Consider the following 21,371-nt stretch of genomic DNA (forward strand, 5'->3'; position numbering starts at 1 on the left):
TTATTTTAGATAGAGCATTTCTGTCTCTAGCTTCAGATATTGCAGAGCCAACTATACTTAACGCCACTAACACCAGCCTCACAATCAGATTACCACCTGCCCAGACAAACCTCACATGGGATGGCATCACCAGCCCCACTCCCACATACCTGCTTTATTACAAAGAAGTAAATGACAGGAAGAACAGCTCTGAACTGAAAGATAGAATGCTGGTAAGGTTGGAGCCCGTTGTCTTTGTCTTTTCACAAGATGCCTTTTTCTGATATAAAATCCTCAGCCATAGTATTTTCTATATTATGTTCTGAAACACACTGTGATGCAAACTTTTCCAGCTGACTCATCAAAACATACTGTGTTCTATCTAGTCTCTTGCCTACAAGTAAGTTAAGCTTCAAGGAAGTATATTAACCCTAATCAGTCGGTAGATTGCCTTATAGTGACTGTTTCCTGAGTGTCCTAAAAGAGCTGGGTTTGTTGCCCTCCCTAATTATCTTATTATCCCCAGAAAGTGATAGAGACTTGTTTTTGTGGCCATTCCAGCAGATTGAGGGGTAAGAAATGAATTGGACAGAAAGAACATTTCTGTATACCTCTCCTCCATAGCATATAGCTAATATAAAAATTGTACATTATATTTTTGTTTATTTTCTATACGTTGTGAAATGTGTTGTTATGCGGGTACTACGTTTTTATTCATCATTGTATTCCTAGCACCTAGCATACTACTTGGCATTGTATAGGCATTACTAGATATTTCTTGAATGAATGAATGGACACAATTCATTCCATCATAGGCATGGGTGTTCCAGTTGTCTTTGTGATGGAATCGTATGTACCCAGTATTTTTCTTTCTGCTTATTTTTTAATCAAGTCAAAGGTGAAATTGACCATCATCTACTTTCTTTCTGATTCTTGTAACTTCTTTTATTTTGTCTATTTTTTAAAAATATATTTATTTTAAAATTTTGTCTATTTTAACCTTTCTTTACACATTTCTAACAGGAGTTGTTTCAGAGACAGATTGGATCATTTGGCTGACCAAGATTGGGTTTCTGGCATTGGACATTTCTCTTATTAGAGCTTATCTCTTATTGTCTTCATAATGATTAATATTGGCCAAAGGCAGTGAGTGGTTCTCAACCTTGACAGCACATTGAAGCTTTTAAAATTTCTGAGCCCATGCTTCACCTCAGACCAATGCAATCAGAATCTTTAGGGGTGGGACCCAGGTATCAGTACTTTCTTAAAACTTCCCAGATGATTCCAAAGTATAACCAAAGTTGAGAACCATTAGTGTAAGGAAAGCCTTTTTAGTTTCTTAAACTTTATTTCTGAGAATGATTAGATAATGTAGCTTAATCTTTTATTGTATTCACTGATGTGTCACATCCTTACAATACCTTCCTGCTGAATTTCTAATGCAACTCTAATGAGAGTGTGCTCTGGGAATTCAGCTTCCTAAGTGAAATGATTACGTCACAACTGACTGAGGCTGCCAATCATTTGGCATTTATTCTTGGAGACAGACATTAAACAACTCAGGTCTGGGCAGACTAGTATAGTGAAGATTGTCACTCATGATCCAAGATTTAAAGATGAATTAAAAATTTTTGAATCTTTTAGTTTTTTTCTCTTTGATTAAATAATTTCTCCCCGTTTGTACAAAAAATAAGACACTGATTTATAAAAATTAATTACAGGAATTTCAGGAGAGTATAGCCCTTATTGAAGGTTTACAGCCATTTTCAACATATATGATACGGATAGCTGTAAGGAATTATTATTCAGATCCTTTGGAACAATTACCTCCAGGAAAAGAGATTTTGGGAAAAACTAAAAGTGGAGGTGAGTTATGGGCGTGGTGTGGGATTTTCTAGAGTGGAATTTTGTGATATATGTGCTTGTGTGTGCCTATATTTGTTTTTTGGGTTTTTTAAAAAATAAATTTATTTATTTTATTTATTTATTTTTGGCTGCGTTGGGTCTTCGTTGCTGGGCACGGGCTTTCTCTAGTTGTGGCGATCAGGGGCTACTCTTCATTGCAGTGCGCAGGCTTCTCATCACGGTGGCGTCTCTTGTGCGGAGCATGCACTCAGGGTGCGTGGCCTTCAGGAGTTGTAGCATGCAGTCTCAGTAGTTGTGGCTCACAGGCTTTAGAGCGCAGGCTCAGTAGTTGTGGTGCACGGGCTTAGTTGCTCTGCGGCATGTGGGATCTTCCCGGGCCAGGGCTCGAACCCATGTCCCCTGCATTGGCAGGCGGATTCTTAACCACTGCGCCACCAGGGAAGCCCTATACTTGGTTTTTATCTGGATGCTAAGTTATCTTTATTATGTGAGTTTTTTTTAAGCTTAATAAGAAAAATGTATTTCTAGGAGAATATTCTGTTGATATGATCCTTACTCTAACACCAGAAGATGATGGATAATATCCCATCAAAATGAAAAGCAACTATATGGCAAAACATCATAATCAATTCTATGTGGCTGGAAACACATTCTTTGGTCTCACCTCACAGTGTCACTCTCTTCCCATGTATTTACAGGTCTCTGTACATGTGGTGAAACCTAGGAAAGCCAAGCCTTTTCTCTATGCGAATTTTACCAAGGCTACTGAGTTGTAAAGTGATATAACATCATTGCCTTAAAGAAAGTGGATTTAGAATCTGAAAAGGTGTTGTAAGAGGTGGCGATTATTATGAGGGGAGGCCATTTCTTTCACACATCTCTGATGCCATTCACAAAACTCACCCGAATTGGATTATTCATCATTGGTCATATCCTTGAGCTGGAGTCAGAGAATGATTTAGTCATTAGGCAAAAATAAGCGAGAGCCTTTCAGGCAGCCTGTTAACTTACCATTATGTAGGAGGCTGGCTTTCCTTCGGAACATCTGTCATTCATTCTGCTCACATGATATGCCTATTCCTCAACCAAGACCCCATTACTTCTTTCCATCTTTCAGTGCTGTTGCAACACGCCTTATTGTGCACTGTTATTTATTTCAGTACCAGAGGCGGTTTGGCTCATTAACACAACTGTGCAGTCAGACACCAGCCTCGTTATATCCTGGAGAGAATCTCACAAGCCAAATGGACCGAAAGAGGCAGTCCGCTATCAGGTGGCAATCTCTCATCTGGCTCCCATTCCTGAGACTCCACTAAGGCAAAGTGAATATCCAAATGGGAGGCTCTCTCTCCTTATTACTAGACTGTCTGGTGGAAAACTCTATGTGTTAAAAGTACGGCGAGTATATTGGGTACTTTTATTGCCATTCTCAAGTGCAAGGTTCTAGAAAAGTTAAGCAATTGTTCTTTTCTACGAAAAGGTTCTGGCCTGCCACGCCGAGGAAATGTGGTGCACGGAGAGTCGTCCTGTCACTGTGGAAACGTTTGACACACCAGAGAAACCTCATGCCTTGGTTCCAGAGAACACGAGTTTGCAATTAGATTGGAAGGCTCCATCTAATGTTCACCTTATCAGATTTTGGTTTGAACTCCAAAAGGTACATCTCACTGTACACTTTTTAAAAAAATTTTATTTATTTATTTTTTTGGCTGCTTTGGGTCTTCTTTGCTGCGCGTGGGCTTTCTCTAGTTGCGGCGAGTGGGGGCTACTCTTCATTGCGGTGCACAGGTTTCTCATTGCGGTGGCTTCTCTAGTTGCGGAGCACGGGCTCTAGGGCACGTGGGCTTCCGCAGTTGTGGTGCGAGGGCTCAGTAGTTGTGGCTCACAGGCTCTAGAGCGCAGGCTCAGTAGCTGTGGCGCACGGGCTTAGTTGCTCCGCGGCATGTGGGATCTTCCCAGACCAGGGCTCGAACCCGTGTCCCCTGCATTGGCAGGCAGATTCCTAACCACTGCACCACCAGGGAAGTCCTCACTGTATACTTTTAACGCAAATCTTTGTTTTATGCTATAGAATAAATCAAAAGGCCTTTTAAAAGATATCTCTAGGGCATCCAGTTGTATAAATGAGCAATATATTTGACAAGATTCATTGATTCAGGTTTGCCAGATAGAAGTGGTAAACTATCTAGACTAATTTCTGATAGAAAAAATTCCCAGTGAGATTAATTTGCTCTTAAAAGGCTTCACATAAAAGGGTATAAATTATGGTTTACTGGTTTCATAATGTTTTACTTACGTTAGATGTTATCAGCATGGCTCTTCAGTTTAAAGTCCATAGCAATTTGCTGTCTTCTATGAAAAAAAATAGAAAGAAATGAACAAACATAAACCTAAAACCTTGTTTAGAAATGTTCTTTCAGCCATTTCAGGGCTGAATAGCAACAGGAGAGAAGTAAAATATAAAACTAGTTTATTCTAAACTAGTTGGATCTTGGCTTGTAAACTAGTTTAAATGGCTCCTCATCCAAAAATCTTCACGCTTTAACCAATGTAAAAATGCCCACTGTATTTAAGCATCAGTTAATCTAATTCATTCACTGCTAGGGAAAGTCTACATTAATTTTTATACTGATATACTTAATAGATGATTAAGTTTTTATAACTGTGATGTTTCATTTTTCATTATTATATATTTGTGTGTCCACATTTGTAAAGATTGGTTAGGAGTGTTTTGTTTAGTGGGAACTTAAAAACAAATCAGTACAGTCATGACCTCACTTTTCTTTAAAAATGGAGTTGCTCCCCAGAGGTTTAAAATTTTCCTATGTAAAATACTTTTTATAATCTTGTACTTTTAGATAAAAACTATGAAAAATATGAAACAGCAGTGAATATTAAGTTGGTAAGACCAAAGACCATAGTTCAATCAGATCTTTGCCACTGAGCATGTTTATGATGATTTGTTGCCTAATTAAAAAATGGTCATTTCATAAAAATTCAGTTTTAAATTGGAGAAATTGAAGGATCATCTCTTTGGGGACATCTATTTAGGTGAGCTTAATGTGGTTCAGTTTGAGGTCAAGGGGAGGGATGTAAAGTTCATTTCCCAGATCAAAGACGTGAACTGAGGAAGGACCTTAGAGGTGATGACTCCAGCCTCTCGTTTTACTGATGAGAAGCCAGAGACCCAGTAAGGCGCCCTGATGAGTCAGATATCACAGCCGTGCAGGGGAGGACCCTCAGGGCTGACTCATCCTTACAGAGGTTCTCCTTGGTTCATACACGGAAGGAACGTGAGTCATCGTCACCCACCCAGCTTCTCAAAGTTTGGGAGAGGGGCAGCAGACAGGGGCCACCTGGCTCAGTCCTCATGACTTTCATGTGATGCTTTTTCTTTCAAAACTTCCACTACACTTGCTCAGCACAGGTTCCAGATAGACCACTTAAGAAATCATGAAGCTGAACATGTAAGATAGTAATTTCTATATGCGTGACCACCTACAAGTACTAACTGATGAGCACAGTAGAAGGCCGTGTTACATCTAGTCAGAAAGTTCTATTTCTTTTGAGCAAGTTGAATCTAACTCATAATGATAGACAGCTAGCAATGGTCCTGTAACTCCACACTGAAACTCTGAGGGGTGAGTGATGAGGGTGAGTAAATATTTTAATGAAATTTTTTTTTTTTAAATTTTTTAGAAAGGAAAGGAGAAAAGGATAAACTTCCAGTCTTCATCTTTTCCTTACATGGAAAAATGAGGGAATTAGAGCACAAGGCTAAATTTTTATCTTGGTCTTAAATTTCATAGATTCTTTCTCACAACAATGTATAGCAGAAGAACATATTCAATTTAAGATTGAGGAGAAACAAATAATTTTGCTTTGGTAATTTTTTTTCATGGAAATTCATTACAATTGTCTTTTTCTCAGCTGTCCAGGGGAATCCCTATCAGAACCAAACATTTCTGAAGTTTCAGTCTCTGAAACTGAGACACTGAGTTTGCACCATAGTCTGCACCATTTCCCTCACACCCTTGCCCAGGAATTTGGAAATCCTCTGTGGTAGCCTTCCCCCCCTGCACCTGTTGGCCTCTGATGAATGGAAAATCCCAACTCCCTTGTGATTTACTGGGGTAGCCCGTGGAACCTCTCCAAGCTGATGGTCTGCCCAGAACATTCATTGCTGTGGTGAGGTCAATACTCCACAGTTTTCCAGCAAAGCCCCTGGTCAAACATCTCCCTCACATTCCAAGGAGCTCTGATAATTTCTGGATGGTGTGGAATGTTGGGCCATCTAGACTATTCACTGAAGGCTTCTATGACAGAGCATTAAGGAGGCAGGACCAAAAAGGGCTAAAATTTTTGAGCCAGGGCTCAGCATTTCTCTCGCTCTGTCTCTCTCAGAAAGTTCAGAATAAATATTAAGGACCCAGTGCATCTGTTTCATTAGGCTGTATGTCTCAGTGGGATTGAGACATTTATGAGTTTAACAGGCAATGTCTCTGACATCAGCACTTCTGGTTTTGGTTTTTTTTTTTTCATTCCTTCTGTTCCTCTTTCTTTCTGGAACCAGGTGGTCTACTTCCTGAAGGTGCTACAGAGAATCATTTCTAACTGAACAGAAAACTAATATAAAGTGCCCATCCAATGAAATGGCATGACCTTGTGAGTGCTAAATGAAAAAGGAGATGTAAAGTCAGGTTTATTTATGGAAACTGACCTTCTTAGGAAACTCTACTGAGGAAAATACAAGAAGAACGCTTGACAGAATGCCTCCGTCTTTTCCTATTTGTACATTGAAAAAATCATCATTTTCAAACAAGATATTAAGGGTCCAAACATACAGATTTTTTTAAAGCAGTGTTTCAAAGAAAGAAGTTTAAGATAGCTATAATTAGAGACCCAGTGAAATGACAGTAACATTTCCTATATTTAACTTGTAACCTTGCTACTTAGTGACTGAGTGATGGTGGGCAAAAACGTCCTTCTTTTAGGGAACTTCCTATGTATAAATATAAGGAATGTTGGTTAGATGTCTGAAGAGGGTTTAGGGAGGAAAAACTAAATGTTTTAATTTATAAGTCACTGTGGACTCCTTCAAAGAATCAAAATATGTAAATATATTATTACTTTGAAATTAGCAAATCCGTGGAATTGAAAGTATCACTGTTTTGATCCATCATTTCCCCTCAGGTGTAAATTTGTGTTCTCAGCCATCCTGATTTAATAAAAATGCCTTTGATTAGGGATAACAAGAAGTCAAGCTTTGAATCCTCACTGATGATATATAGTCAGGGGTGCACTTCCCACCTTGGACTTATCTTAAGGACCACCATTCAAGTCACTTACAGCTTGTCATAAAAAATAAAATTGCTGTAGGTGGTAAGGATAATATTTGGGATCAAACACTCATAAAGGAGCTCTTATTTTTTAATAGAAAGTAAACTTTAAGTTTTAATTGCCACAAGCTTTTGAATTTCTATGTTTAAAACGTTTTTCTTAAAGAAACAAAATGTTAATTGAGACTTCTTTTTCTAGTGGAAGCATAATGAGTTTTACCACGTTAAAGCTTCGTGCAGCCAAGGTCCTGCTTATGTTTGTAACATCACAGATCTACAGCCTTATACTTCCTATAATATCCGAGTAGTGGTGGTGTACAGGACAGGAGAAAATAGCACCTCACTTCCAGAAAGCTTTAAGACTAAACGTGAGTACTAACATATTCCACACTTAGAAAACTTTAGACGTTTCTCAATTCTTTTCTCATCGCTTACTTCACTAATCCTAGAGGGTGAGATTTTTCTTAAAAGAGTAAATTACTATCTCTAGAGCCTGACTGAAGAAATTGAAAAGAGGTAGGAGTCCTTACTGGCAGTAATGAGATAATACTCATCTGGTCTTGCAGGATCCTGAACTGGGCAAAATTATTTCAGTATTCTGATTTCCTGTCTAGCTATGATATTTTGCAGTAAGAACTAAATGAAAACAATGTCACTGAGTGTTCAAATATTTACTTACTGACTACTATAACCAGATTCCAAAAATAAAAAATATCTAACAAGTATATTAAATTAACTAGTGTTCTAAAAGGTGTACCATAACTCCAAGTTGATCCCTATAGGAATCAAGGGAAAGTGCTCCAAAACTTACAATAATTCTTTTTATTTGCATCACTTATTTCGTGTCAGGCTAAGCTCTATTGTTACTCCTATCACTAATCCATCTAATCTGTCACTAATAAAAACCTCAGTTACACATTTAAAAATATGCAATCATATGAGAATTTTTGAATATTCCTTGAATAAAATTTTTGAATAATTTTCTGAATACTTCTTTAATGTATCTGGCTTTCCTCTGAGTAAATACAGTCTATAGAAAGATGTTTTGCAGAATATTTTATACTTCTAACATATAAATCAGATTTTCTTTTGTTTCCAAAGCTGGAGTCCCAAGTAAACCAGGCATTCCAAAATCATTAGAAGGGAGTAAAAATTCAATACAGTGGGAAAAAGCTGATGATAATGGAAGCAGACTTATGTACTATATCCTTGAGATCAGGTATGTCCGTTTGCAAAAGTGCTTTGTAAACTACAAAGACCTAAGCAGTTAATTGTAAGGTATTATTAGATCAAAAGTAACAGTATTTATGAACATGTATCCATAAATAAACACAAAGGACCTTTAGTTTAAGGGCCTTGCATGCACCATTAGGTTCTTTGCACAATTCCTAGTGGTCAGCCTTGGCACTCAATTACAAGGCAGATAGTCATTCTTCTCAGAAATCTGCAACTGCTTGTCAATGGAAACAATTCAATCTTTTGAGCATGTAACTAATATTTACTTAATACCTATTCTGAGCTGACGTTTGATGTTAGATGATGGTATGCATGTAAATTTCTGAGGTTAATTTGTTTTAGGAAGATGAATAAGGTCTAGTGAGAATTGACAATGAGTTAGGTATTTTTCAGAATGTAAAATCAGGTCAAGATTGGAAATGGCCTGCAGGGTATAGGCAACCCAGGATTCTCTCTCCATTGTCAAGATTACAGTTTGTAGTGTGTTCCCAGGGACTGAAAATGTGCCTTTGATGAAAACCTGATGAACATATGCAACCTCAGATCTGGCCAGTATGGGGAGCTCTGTGAATCATAACTGGCTCAGATGAGCTGATTTTGTGCCAACTTGAGGGGAGAATTCCAAATTCCACAGACACTCCCCTCACGGGACTCTGAAGCCATCTTTTAAGAAGCTCCAAGGACAAAAGTCACTTCCATAATTATAGTCCTGGCAACTTGAACTTTAGATCTATTTTTGCTTCATCTTGCTCTGGCATTCCCATAACCTTAAAAAAATTTCCTGCCCATGCTAGAGAATTATGTTGGCCATATTTCTAACTGAAACTTTCTTGAAATTTCTGTCACTTTTTTTTTTCATGAAGAGTGCAATACATTCTGACCTGCAGAACCGTCCTGGTGGTCTATGACTGCAATTATGTTCACCAACCAGGCCACACTACGGTCTTACTAGGACCCCTGTAGCGTATTCCCCTCAGTAACACCTTAAGTGCATAGCTCCATAAATACTCTGCATTTCCTTGCCCCCAAGTCTCTACTCTCAGGAGAGGGACTATGGTATAATAGAATGTATTATCTGTCTCAGAGTACCTCACAGTATCTCAGAATATCTTCTTCAGTCAGGATACTCATGTGTACTTGCTGATGGTGCAGTGGTGGTCGTAGGGCAAGGTGCATGCACTTGGGAGCTGAGCCGACTGTATGAGTTTTCCAGGGAAGCTGGAACAAAGTACGACCAACTGGGTGGCTTAAAACAACAGATATTTATTCTCTCCCAGTTCTGGAGACTAGAAGTCTGAAATCAAGGTGCTGGCAGGACTGCGTTCTAGGGAAGCTCCTTCCTTGCCTCTTCTTAGCTTCTGGTGATGACTGGCAATCCTTGGCATTCCTTGGTCTGTAGATGCATCACTCCAGTCTCTGGCTCTGTCATCACATGATGTTCTCCTTGTATGTGTCAGTGTCCAAATTTCTCTTTCTTAAGAGGGCAGTGGTCATTGGATTTAGGGCCCACCCTCATCCAGTATGATCTCATCTTGACTTAATTACATCTGAAAAGACCCTATTTCCAAACAAGGTCACATTCACAAGGTCTGGGTGGCATGAATTTTCGGGGGAATTATTCAACCCAGTACACAGACCATGTTTAAATCCTTGCTTTATTGCCTTCTTGAACTTAAGTTTTCTTATCTGTAAAATGGGATGATGATATCTACCTCTTTAGGTTGTTGAGAAGATTCAATGAAATGAAACAACATATGAAAAGCCCTAGTACGGTGTGTTGTAAATAGAAGGTGCTCAACCAAGGAAGCATTTTTCCTTCTCTTCCTCAGTGGCCAATATCTGTGAAGAGGCACTTTATACATTTTTAAGGGTCTCTTTCTCTTGGATCAGCGTTGTTTGGGTTGAACAATGAAATTGCCAATGCCCAATGTGACACTTCACACAATGTACAGAAACACTGTGTCCTACAGCTTTACTTAGGATGGTCCTGAGGTCACTTAGCTCCTGGTCACAGTTGTGACCATCCTTGCTGCCCTTGCTCATTCCCTGTCCCTCAGAGGCTCAGCCCTTGCGGTCCTTGGTGCTCTTTCAGGACAACCACTCAGTTAGTGGGAGCAGAACTGGCTTCCATTACTTATCCTCAAGGTTACTGTGGGTTGGTACTAAGTCCTAAAACGGCTGTGGTCTGAAAAGTTTCAGATTTGAAAAGTTCGTTGTCAGAAAAGACATAATTGGAAGGCCTTGAACTTGCCTTCAGTCTATGGTTCTGTTAAAAGTAATTTCAGTTATGTCTTTCGAACCCAGCTCTTGTTCCCTTCCCATGTTTCGTTATGAAGAATAATGAGGATTGACACTGAGGTAGTGTAGGCCAATATAAATGGAAGCAATGAACCTTGGAGTCTCAGATACAATGATAACTTTGGTAGCTGAACTATTTTATTTTCCTTTTCAATTTTATGTTCTGTATTTTATCCAGATATGGTATCAGTAAATGACAGATAGCATAAGACACCAACAATTACAAAAAATAAAAAATTCCCAGTTAAAAATTATGAAATAATTGTCTTATGTGTTTGGAATTCTGAGGAAAGTTTGCACACCCTAGTAGTAAGAAGAGGATCTTCAGCTTTCTCTTGGCCATTGATTATTCATAATTTTCCAGATGGGCTGAGCTGGTTGGCTCCAGGCACTGTTGGGATGACTTTATAAGACTCTGCTATGTTCTGTAGCCAAACCATGTGAGAGGAATGAAATCAAGGGCAAAGTGTGCAACAGGAGACGCTTTGGAGCTCTGTCATAAAATGATATATGAGCACCTAGAAATAACACATATATTGTCTTGTATATTTCCTATATTTATAACTTTGCTCTTTCTTTTGCAGTAAGGGCACTTCAAACAATTCACAGAACCAGAATTTAATGTGGAAGATGGCATTAAATGGCTCATGCAGTAGCATTTGCACATGGAAGTCCCAAAACCTGAAAGGAACATTTCAGTTCAGAGTAGTAGCTGTAAATAATCTGGGTTTTGGTGAATATAGTGGAATCAGTGAGGATATTATATTCGTTGGAGGTATGTTATCATGTCTATCTGTACACTAACTTACTACACAAGGGTTCAGAGGTAAAGATAAGTGAATTCTTAGCATTAGCAGTAAATTGGGTGACTGTATAACTTCACCAATCTATCATTGAAACTATTGAACTATTCATTTCATCTGATGCGATCTTCCTAAAACATCAAGATCGGCATGTCCTTTTTCTCCTCAGTAACAATCAGCTAATCGTTGATGCCCACCACATCAAGTCCATGTTCCTAGATGGATTTCCAGGGTTGTCCACAGTCTGGTTTTTATCCAGCCTTATTATTCTGTTCCTGGTACTCTCATCTGCTACACAACAGGCCTGAAACTCTACTTCCCGATATCTGTATCTTCCACTGGGTAGCCTATTTTTGTTCATAACACATCACCTTTCTAATCACATAGGCTAGAAATCTCAGTACCATGTAGGATTTTTCCCTCTATTTGGCCACCAAGTTCTGTTGATTTTATTATCTTGATTTCTGTCTAATGAGTTCGCTTCTTCCTATTTCTACTTTGACTTTCCTAATTTAAGCTACCATTTCTAGCCTGTGCTCTTGGCTTAATGTTACTGCTGATAGTTAATCTAGCTGAAGCACAAGCTGGATCACTTCACCGCTCTCTGAAATGCTTGAAATGGCTCTCCATTCACTGCCTTCAGAATCAAGTACAAACCTTTCTGTGGCATTTAAGGCCTTTCGTGATTTGCCCTCCAATTGTGGTTCATCTTTCCTGATATTTATCCTTATGCTGTAGCCATGTCAGACTGGTAAAAAGACTTTCATGACACTGGGTCCTCAGCCTTTGTTTCCCTCAGCCTACAGTGCAGGCTTGCACCACCTACTACTTGTCCTTAGCTGGGATTTCCTTTCTCTCACTTTCTGTCAACTGAAATTCTTCTCATCCCTCAAGGCCTAAATTTATTTTATTATTATTATTTAAAAAAAATTTTTTTTATTAACATCTTTATTGGAGTATAATTGCTTTACAATGGTGTGTTAGTTTCTGCTTTATAACAAAGTGAATCAGTTATACATATACATATGTCCCCATATCTCTTCCCTCTTGCATCTCCCTCCCTCTCACCCTCCCTATCCCACCCCTCTAGGTGGTCACAAAGCACCGAGCTGATCTCCCTGTGCTATGTGGCTGCTTCCCACTAGCTATCTATTTTACGTTTGGTAGTATATATATGTCCATGCCACTGTCTCACTTTGTCCCAGCTTACCCTTCCCCCTCCCCGTATCCTCAAGTCCTTTCTCTAATGGGTCTGCATCTTTATTCTCATCTTGCCCTTAGGTTCTTCTGATCATTTATTTTTCTTTCTTTTTTTTTTTTTTAGATCCATATATATGTGTTAGCATACGGTATTTGTTGTTCTCTTTCTGACTTACTTCACTCTGTATGACAGTCTCTAGGTCCATCCACCTCACTGCAGATAACTCAGTTTCGTTCCTTTTTATGGCTGAGTAATATTCCATTGTATATATGTGCCACATCTTCTTTATCCATTCATCTGTTGATGGACACTTAGGTTGCTTCCATGTTCTGGCTATTGGAAATAGAGCTGCAATGAATATTGTGGTACATGACTCTTTTTGAATTATGGTTTTCTCAGGGTATATGCCCAGTAGTGGGATTGCTGGGTCGTATGGTAGTTCTATTTTTAGTTTTTTAAGGAACCTCCATACTGTTCTCCATAGTGGCTGTATCAATTTACATTCCCACCAACAGTGCAAGAGGGTTCCCTTTTCTCCACACCCTCTCCAGCATTTATTGTTTGTAGATTCTTTGATGATGGCCATTCTGACCGGTGTGAGATGATATCTCATTGTAGTTTTGATTTGCATTTCTCTAATGATTAATGATGTTGAGCATTCTTTCATGTGTTTGTTGGCAATCTGTATATCTTCTTTGGAGAAATGTCTATTTAGGTCTTCTGCCCATTTTTGGATTGGGTTGTTTGTTTTTTGATATTGAGCTGCATGAGTTGCTTGTATGTTTTGGAGATTAATCCTTTGTCAGTTGCTTCATTTGCAAATACTTTCTCCCATTCTGAGGGTTGTCTTTTCATCTTGTTTATGGTTTCCTTTGCTGTGCAAAAGCTTTTAAGTTTCATTAGGTCCCATTTGTTTATTTTTGTTTTTATTTCCATTCCTCTAGGAGGTGGGTCAAAAAGGATCTTGCTGTGATTTATGTCATGGAGTGTTCTGCCTATGTTTTCCTCTAAGAGTTTGATGGTGTCTGGCCTTACATTTAGGTCTTTAATCCATTTTGAGTTTATTTTTGTGTATGGTGTTAGGGAGTGTTCTAATTTCATTCTTTTACATATAGCTGTCCAGTTTTCCCAGCACCACTTATTGAAGAGGCTGTCTTTTCTCCACTGTATATGCTTGCCTCCTTTATCAAAGATAAGGTGACCATATGTGCGTGGGTTTATCTCTGGGCTTTCTATCCTGTTCCATTGATCTGTATTTCTGTTTTTGTGCCAGTACCATACTGTCTTGATTACTGTAGCTTTGTAGTATAGTCTGAAGTCAGGGAGCCTGAAGGCCTAACTTGAAATGAACCCATTGTGATGTTTAACTGCTGCTCCTTAGGCAAAATGAACTATTGCATTTTATACAGCCCATTATTCTGTACAAAACTGACATCATTCTTATTTGCATTATAGTTAGTTATCTGGAGAAGAGCTCAGCAAACCTTTTCTGCAAAGAACCAAATAATAAATATTTTAGGCTTTCCGGGCTACATTCAATGATCTCTGTAGCATCTTCTTTTTTTCCCAAATAATATATATATATATATTTTTTTTTTTTTTTTAAATTAATTAATTTATTTTTGGCTGTGTTGGGTCTTCATTGCTGCACGCAGGCTTTCTCTAGTTGTGGTGAGTGGGGGGCTACTCTTTGTTGCAGAGCACGGGTTCTAGGTGCACGGGCTTCAGTAGTTGTGGCTCACGGGCTTAGTGGCTCTGCGGCATGTGGGATCTTCCTGAACCAGGGCTTGAACCCGTGTCCCCTGCGTTGGCAGGCGGATTCTTAACCACTGTGCCACCAGTGAACTCCTTCAAATAATATTTTTAAAATGTAAAAATTATTCTTAGTTCATGAATGGTACAAAATCAGGCTGCTGTGGCCAGACGTGGCCTGCATGCCATAGTTTGCCAGCTCTGGTCCACATGTTTGTCTCCTCTGCTCAATGAAACTATCTAAGAGCAGGTACCATGTTATCATGTTTATATTCCTCAGTTCAGTACTCATGGAATTAAATGTATATGAAGATGTTATAGAAGAAATAATACTCCCAACCATATAGTGCGTGAAGACTGAGACTTCTTTGTCCCAAATTAGCTAAAAAGATTATACATGTTTCCTCAGCCATTTTAAAGTAGAAGACGGGGTGGGTATATCCCAATGATGTATTGGTAAACCAGATCATTGGAAAAGAATAAAAAAAAGAAGAAAACCTTGATTTTGATTTCTCATGGTGTAAATACTCTCACCATGATTGATTTCAAGCTACCGATGGTTTAACAAGTGGCTTGCAAAAATCCAGTAGGAGCTAACTCTGGCATATCTGGCATATCACTGAGACAATCTAGTTTTACTCTTTGAATTAATTTCTTTTTCTCATTTATTTTATTAGATGGTTTTTGGATACCAGAAACAAGCTTTATACTTACTACTATAATTGGAATATTTCTGGTTGTTACAATCCTATTGACCTTTGGTAAGTATAGTAGATTTAAAAATATAGGTAATAAACTGTTTATTTGATCATATTACTTGATTTAATCTCTGAGTTGATATAATTTTCCACATGAAATAAATTTATAAAATTCACAATGTTACCTTTGGCTATACTTCAATAGCCACTAACCCCTGTGAATTTTTTTTTCTAATCTGGGGTAACTTTTATGAAAAATAAATCTGTATTTACACTTCACAGTATACTTTAGATAAACCTAATTGCAAAGGCACCAACTTTAGCCTTCTTTAAAACAGTATTACAGATTGGCTATATAACAAGTGTTTTGTGACTTATAGTTTGAAATAAATAAAAGAAAAATGACTCTGGGTATAAAAAAAGTGTTGGATTAAAGGGAAACCAGTGACAATCCTTGGTCGGGATAGTTTACGTCTCCAGGCAGACAGCCTGGTCTAGAATGAGCAGGGCCTCTTGCAGAAGATCCATTTCTGCCTTATAGCATTCAATACTCTCACTTTCAGATGTCTGGCCTGCTTGTTTCAAATCCCTGTTCATTTGTAAATGACCAGGAAAGCAGAAGAATTAGGTTAGATAGCTAGAAAGCTAGCTATTTCCCTCCACTCATTTTATACTAATGTATTGGTCTTAAAAGTTTTTTTTTTTCCTTAAGATTTAATGATGAGAAAATACAGTGACAACTCCCAAAAAGATGATTAAATATTGGACCTATGGGGTTACCATAGTGGATCATACATCCTGCTTCATCCTATTGTTTCAGCATAATCATTAATAGTACTTTCTTTCAGTCCCCAAAATGTTCTGGTTCGGATTATAAGATATATGGTCACCCTGTCATTATTAACGTATGAGTCCCTGACATGCTGAAACATTACAAAAAAGACATGATATTTACCAGAGGAGAACACTCAAGCGCATATTCAGGAAACAGTAGCTTCTTTTTTTTTTCATAAATAGGGGAAAGTTTAAGGAAAAGTTACAAACATAAAGTTGAACTCTCAGGATAAAGAAAGCCAATATTTTACTAAGTGTTCTAAATCTATATTCTTCCCAAAACTGATTGGAGTCATAAGCTATTAGAGAGCACATTGAAACTTGAACTGAGATTTCTTTTCAAAGATTCCACACCAGATAATATATGGAATATATTATTTCTTCAGCTAACTTGGAAAGCTAAAAATTTCAGCTGACCCTGCCAGGATTTTAACCTGTGGTTCCAGGGAGTCTAAGTATTGCACAGCTGATGTTTGTGCCACTAAACCAGCCCCTCCAGAATTATGCATATGACTGCAGTATATTTGGCAGTTGGCATATAGGCTTGGCTGCTTGTCTGCTTTCCTACTGGGAAGGAGTATTACATGAAGAGTCCTTCATCTGACCTTTGCCTGCCTACTTGTACATCACCATTGTTTAAACCCATAACTCTAGTGGATGAACATGAGATAATTTCAGACAATCTATTGTGTTTTCAAGACATCCTATGGATATCTGACTTTCGCAGGACTTAAAGGTCTTTATTGTACTTGGAACTCACAGATTTTTGAGTATAGCTAAGCTAATTTGGTTCTTTTGCTTTTAGTAGCAGTGCATGTGGTTTTACCGGTAGGATTATGCGAGTGCATGAGAAAAGACTGAGTTATTCAAATAATGAAAACAGCAATTGTTTAAAAATTTGTATTGTGCAGAGGGCTCTCATCAGTCATACTTATAAATACAAAATTGAAGCAAGGGTTTTAAAATAAGTATCGACAGCTTTCACTTTGGTGAGTGGTTATATCTACTGTGCAACATGAGCCTGACACTGGGAGCAAAGGAAAATAAACTGTAAAATACAATTGCTGATCTCAGGAGCTTGCCATTTAATGGGGGAGGTAAGACATACCTGTACGAAAAGATAAGTAGCAGGATATGTGTTAAACAGCAATAAAGGGAAATAGGAAATGTAGAAGACAGTGACATAGCCATGCTGACTGAGAGCCACAGTTGGTCTTAGATGTTCAGAGATGTGAGATCAACAGAGGTGGCAGAGGTCTTGGAAGGCATCCCTGAGGATGTGGGGCCTTATTCTGGGCCTTTAAAAATGAAGAGGGATGGTAAGAGCATTTCAGGTTTGAAGAATTGCATTAGCAAAGGTATTTAAGATCTCTCCCTGTGTGGTCCCTCAGACGGAATTTCACTTGCATAAAACTCTCACCTGTTGGGTACTGAAGCTACTATGGAATAAAGTTCAAATTTTAATCATCATCTCACAAAGCATTCTTGCTGTTTTCAACTTCTGAGCCAATATTCTAGTATTGATGGGTGATCTTAATGATATAATTGTATTTTAATCTTCAAAAAATATTACTTAGGTTTCATGATTATAAAAATAATATTTGCCCATTGTATGAAGAAGACAATACAAATCACCCATGATCCCACAGCTAGGGAGGACCACTGCTAACACTTGGTAGATTTCATTCTAATAATTTTTCTATGTATTTGAGTATGTGTATTATGAAAAACAATGAATATACACTCTTGTACTCTGCATTTTAAAATAAAGCATGCCATTATATTGAAAGCATTCCTCAGGTCTGCTGAGGAGTATAACCTGGACATATCTGGATTCAGAAATGAATTTGTTCACTAATAATTATTATGCAAATTTGTTTTGGTTTATTTTGATTCTAGTTTATGGGTGATTTTGAGAAATAAGTTCTGATATTAAGTTGCTTCAACTTGTTTATAACAGCAATAAGAAATATATTAAAATTTACTCTGAGAAGTGAGATAAAATGTGATGTGGTATAAGTTATGTGTTTTTATATGGCTTTGTACCTGGATTTAGTTATTCTATTATGGGCATATTTTTTCAATCAAATTCTGTTATTCTATCCATAGTGTTCTTCAGTATAAACTTTAAAAATGTATTGTTAGCATTTCCTAAAGAAAAAGAAAGCAATGTTTTATTTTGTAAATTATGTTCTTTTGTCTTTATAGTATGGCACAGAAGATTAAAGAATCAAAAAACTCCCAAGGAAGGGCTGACGGGTCTCATAAACGAAGACAAAGAGTTGGCTGACCTTCGAGGTCTGGCCGCTGGAGTAGGACTGGCGAATGCCTGCTATGCGATACAGTATGTAACCTGGGCTGGCATTACAGGGCACCTAGATGAAGAGTGGGCAACTCTAAAGAGAGTGCCCATGCATGCCACGTTACCCAGAACTGTCCTGCTTTATGCCCATATTATTCTGGCATATTCAAAAGTAACACCCCCTTTCACTCTCAAATGTGACCTGGGATGGATGGCAAATTATGTTGTTATCCTATCCTAAGAAAAATAAACAAAAATTAGTTGTTTTCTAGTGTCTTATCACATAGTTTGAAAGTCAATAAAACAAGGAGATAACTACTACGTGGAAGGGAGTAGATGGCAACATGATTGATTCAACTGGAAGAGAAGAATTCCAAGGTCTCTTGTGTGTGCTATTAAGTCAATTCTATTCTGTTTTCTGAAATTCTATGGTGATTGCCTACAAAACTTCTCTAAAATAGACGAGGTTTGAACTTCCATTGTCATCATAATTAAAGAAAATATTTAAATGTCTCATTGTACAAGACACTATGTTATGTTCCATGCAAAAAGGATTATATAGCCATTGGCCTTGCTTCTAGAAATTTATTTAAAGACATAAGAACACAGGATTTGAAGTAGACACAGAGGTGACCTAAATCAGCTTTTCAGAGTTGACTTTTCCTGGAGAAAATATGCAGCATATCTGATATTCAAGATTCTCTTTTAAAATCTCAAAGCGTTTTTAATGCAGATGGATTTCCTTCCCTTCATGATATTCCAAGTGAGAAGCTTGACTTTCTAAAAGTTAACCTGATGGACAAGGAGTAATTTTGTGGTCATAGGAAATTTTGTTTTACATGAGAGATCAGGTGTATGAAGTAAAGCAAAAGCTTTTGAGATCATAAGCCCAGCTGTATTTATTACTAATTTGCAATAGCTTTTTACACAAATTGGTGACCTGAAGAAATTAATAACTGATAACTTTAATGAAACAAACTACAGTAAAAAGTCTTGAGGCAGTGCACACACAGGCATGCTATCAAAATGAAGGTGTCTAGAAGTGAAGTAACATGTTCTGTCTGGGTTTTGGAAGAGAGAAGGAATATTCTGGATGGTGGAATAGGAAAGGAATAGGAACACAGACACATCACTATGTCACGTTGAATGCACTACAGTGTTGCAAAACCATAAGATTTCTCTTCCTCTTTCTCATACTTTTTCTCTCTCAAACACTAACACCAACACCCACTCGTAAACCATATGCATTTTGGGAGACCAAAAATATCGTTATTTTCCAGTACGCTTCCAACCCAAGAGGAGATTGAAAGTCTTCCTGCCTTCCCTCGGGAAAAACTGACTCTGCGTCTCTTGTTGGGAAGTGGGGCCTTTGGAGAAGTGTATGAAGGGACAGCGGTAGACATCTTAGGAGTTGGAAGTGGAGAAACCAAAGTAGCAGTGAAGGTAATGCTGATCTTTTAACTCCTTGACTTGTTATGTCAGCATATTTACAGGGACTTACTAATTAGCTAAGACCTGGCAGACAGTCTTTCCCTTCAAATATACTATAAGAGAACTGGGGTGCTAGGTGCTAGGGCAGATAGTAAATATTTTAGGCTTGCTGGCTAGACGGTGTCAGTTGCAACTACGCAACTCTGCCATTGCAGTGTGAAATCAGCCACAGTCAATATGTGAATGAATGGGTGTGGTTGTGTTCTAGTAAAACTTTATCTATGAAAATGGAAATTTAAATTTTATATTATTTTCATGTGTTATGAAATACTCTTCTTTTTTATAACTTTTTTCAACCATTTAAAAATGTAACAAGTTAATTATACCTCAATAAAGCAGGAAAAAATAAAATAACAACCAATAAAAATGTAACAACTATTTTCAGATCATAAGCTGTACAAAAATAGGTAACAGGCTGGAGTTGGTCCACAGGCTGTAGTTTGCTGACCCCTGGACTACACAATTATTCATCATGGTGTATTTGATGTAGTTTTAAGGAAGCCCTGGATATACTCTCATATTTTTATAAAACTTTCTTTTGATCAAAGGATGATGAATCTTTTATGTAATTGAGTAATATCCTGATCACTGCTTGTTAGGAATTTATCGCTTTGAGAGTGGGCTATACAACCAGAGAAGTTGGCGAAATTTTCTCCACTTCCAATTGATAGCATTTAACAGTCTTTCACATACTCTAACCTCAACTGGTTTAAACAAGTGTTTCTTTTTCTTACATAACAAGTTGACTTCTGGCTTTGGTGTAGTACTGTGTCAGGCCAGAGACGGTATATCTGAAATTCTCTCAACTTTGTACATGTATGGTGCCTCATGGTCCCAAGATGTTTGCCAAAGAATCAAGCATCACATCTTCATTCAGGACATGGAGAGGGGGAAGGATAGTGTTAGATGTATATGTTCAGGAAAGTAAAAGTTCTGCACACGCCTCTCTCCCTCAGCACTTTCCCCCTTAACATCTCTTTGACGAGGACTGAGTCATATGACCACCCCTGTTTGCAAGGGAGGCTGGAGAATTGGAGAACACAATTTTTTATGATAAGGGTGGATATTACAAAACAAAACAAAGATTGTCTCCATTAACCCACTGAGCTCACGGAAATGCCTGCTATACTGATTCCTGGCTTGTTTTTACATCGCACAGACTTTGAAGAAGGGCTCCACAGACCAGGAGAAGATTGAATTCCTGAAGGAGGCACATCTGATGAGGTATCAGGGCAGCTCTAAAATAATTTTCCCTTGGTATGGGCAGGAAGCTCTTACATCTTATTGGTGGATTTTTAAAAAAATTATTTATTTATTTATTTATTTATGGCTGCGTTGGGTCTTCGTTTCTGTGCGAGGGCTTTCTCTAGTTGCGGCAAGTGGGGGCCCCTCTTCATTGCGGTGCGCGGGCCTCTCACTATCGTGGCCTCTCTTGTTGCGGAGCACAGGCTCCAGATGCGCAGGCTCAGTAATTGTGGCTCACGGGCCTAGTTGCTCCGCGGCATGTGGGATCTTCCCAGACCAGGGCTCGAACCCGTGTCCCCTGCATTGGCAGGCAGATTCTCAACCACT

General features: G+C 38.2%; 1 protein-coding gene across 1 annotated transcript in view; it reads left to right on the forward strand.

The window, feature by feature from the left end:
• Positions 1 to 21,371, forward strand: part of ROS1 (ROS proto-oncogene 1, receptor tyrosine kinase) — a 121,983-nt gene that overhangs the window by 67,831 nt on the left and 32,781 nt on the right. The window contains exons 27-37 of the mRNA XM_082406080.1: positions 10 to 212; positions 1,701 to 1,845; positions 3,006 to 3,238; positions 3,326 to 3,502; positions 7,384 to 7,552; positions 8,286 to 8,403; positions 11,303 to 11,493; positions 15,152 to 15,235; positions 18,215 to 18,350; positions 19,589 to 19,751; positions 20,959 to 21,023. Of these exons, the coding sequence (XP_082262206.1) occupies positions 10 to 212; positions 1,701 to 1,845; positions 3,006 to 3,238; positions 3,326 to 3,502; positions 7,384 to 7,552; positions 8,286 to 8,403; positions 11,303 to 11,493; positions 15,152 to 15,235; positions 18,215 to 18,350; positions 19,589 to 19,751; positions 20,959 to 21,023 (1,684 nt within the window). The remainder of the gene's footprint in view (positions 1 to 9; positions 213 to 1,700; positions 1,846 to 3,005; positions 3,239 to 3,325; positions 3,503 to 7,383; positions 7,553 to 8,285; positions 8,404 to 11,302; positions 11,494 to 15,151; positions 15,236 to 18,214; positions 18,351 to 19,588; positions 19,752 to 20,958; positions 21,024 to 21,371) is intronic.

Source organism: Balaenoptera borealis (genome assembly GCF_965194805.1).
Source record: "Balaenoptera borealis genome assembly, chromosome: 9".
Lineage (NCBI taxonomy): Eukaryota > Metazoa > Chordata > Mammalia > Artiodactyla > Balaenopteridae > Balaenoptera > Balaenoptera borealis.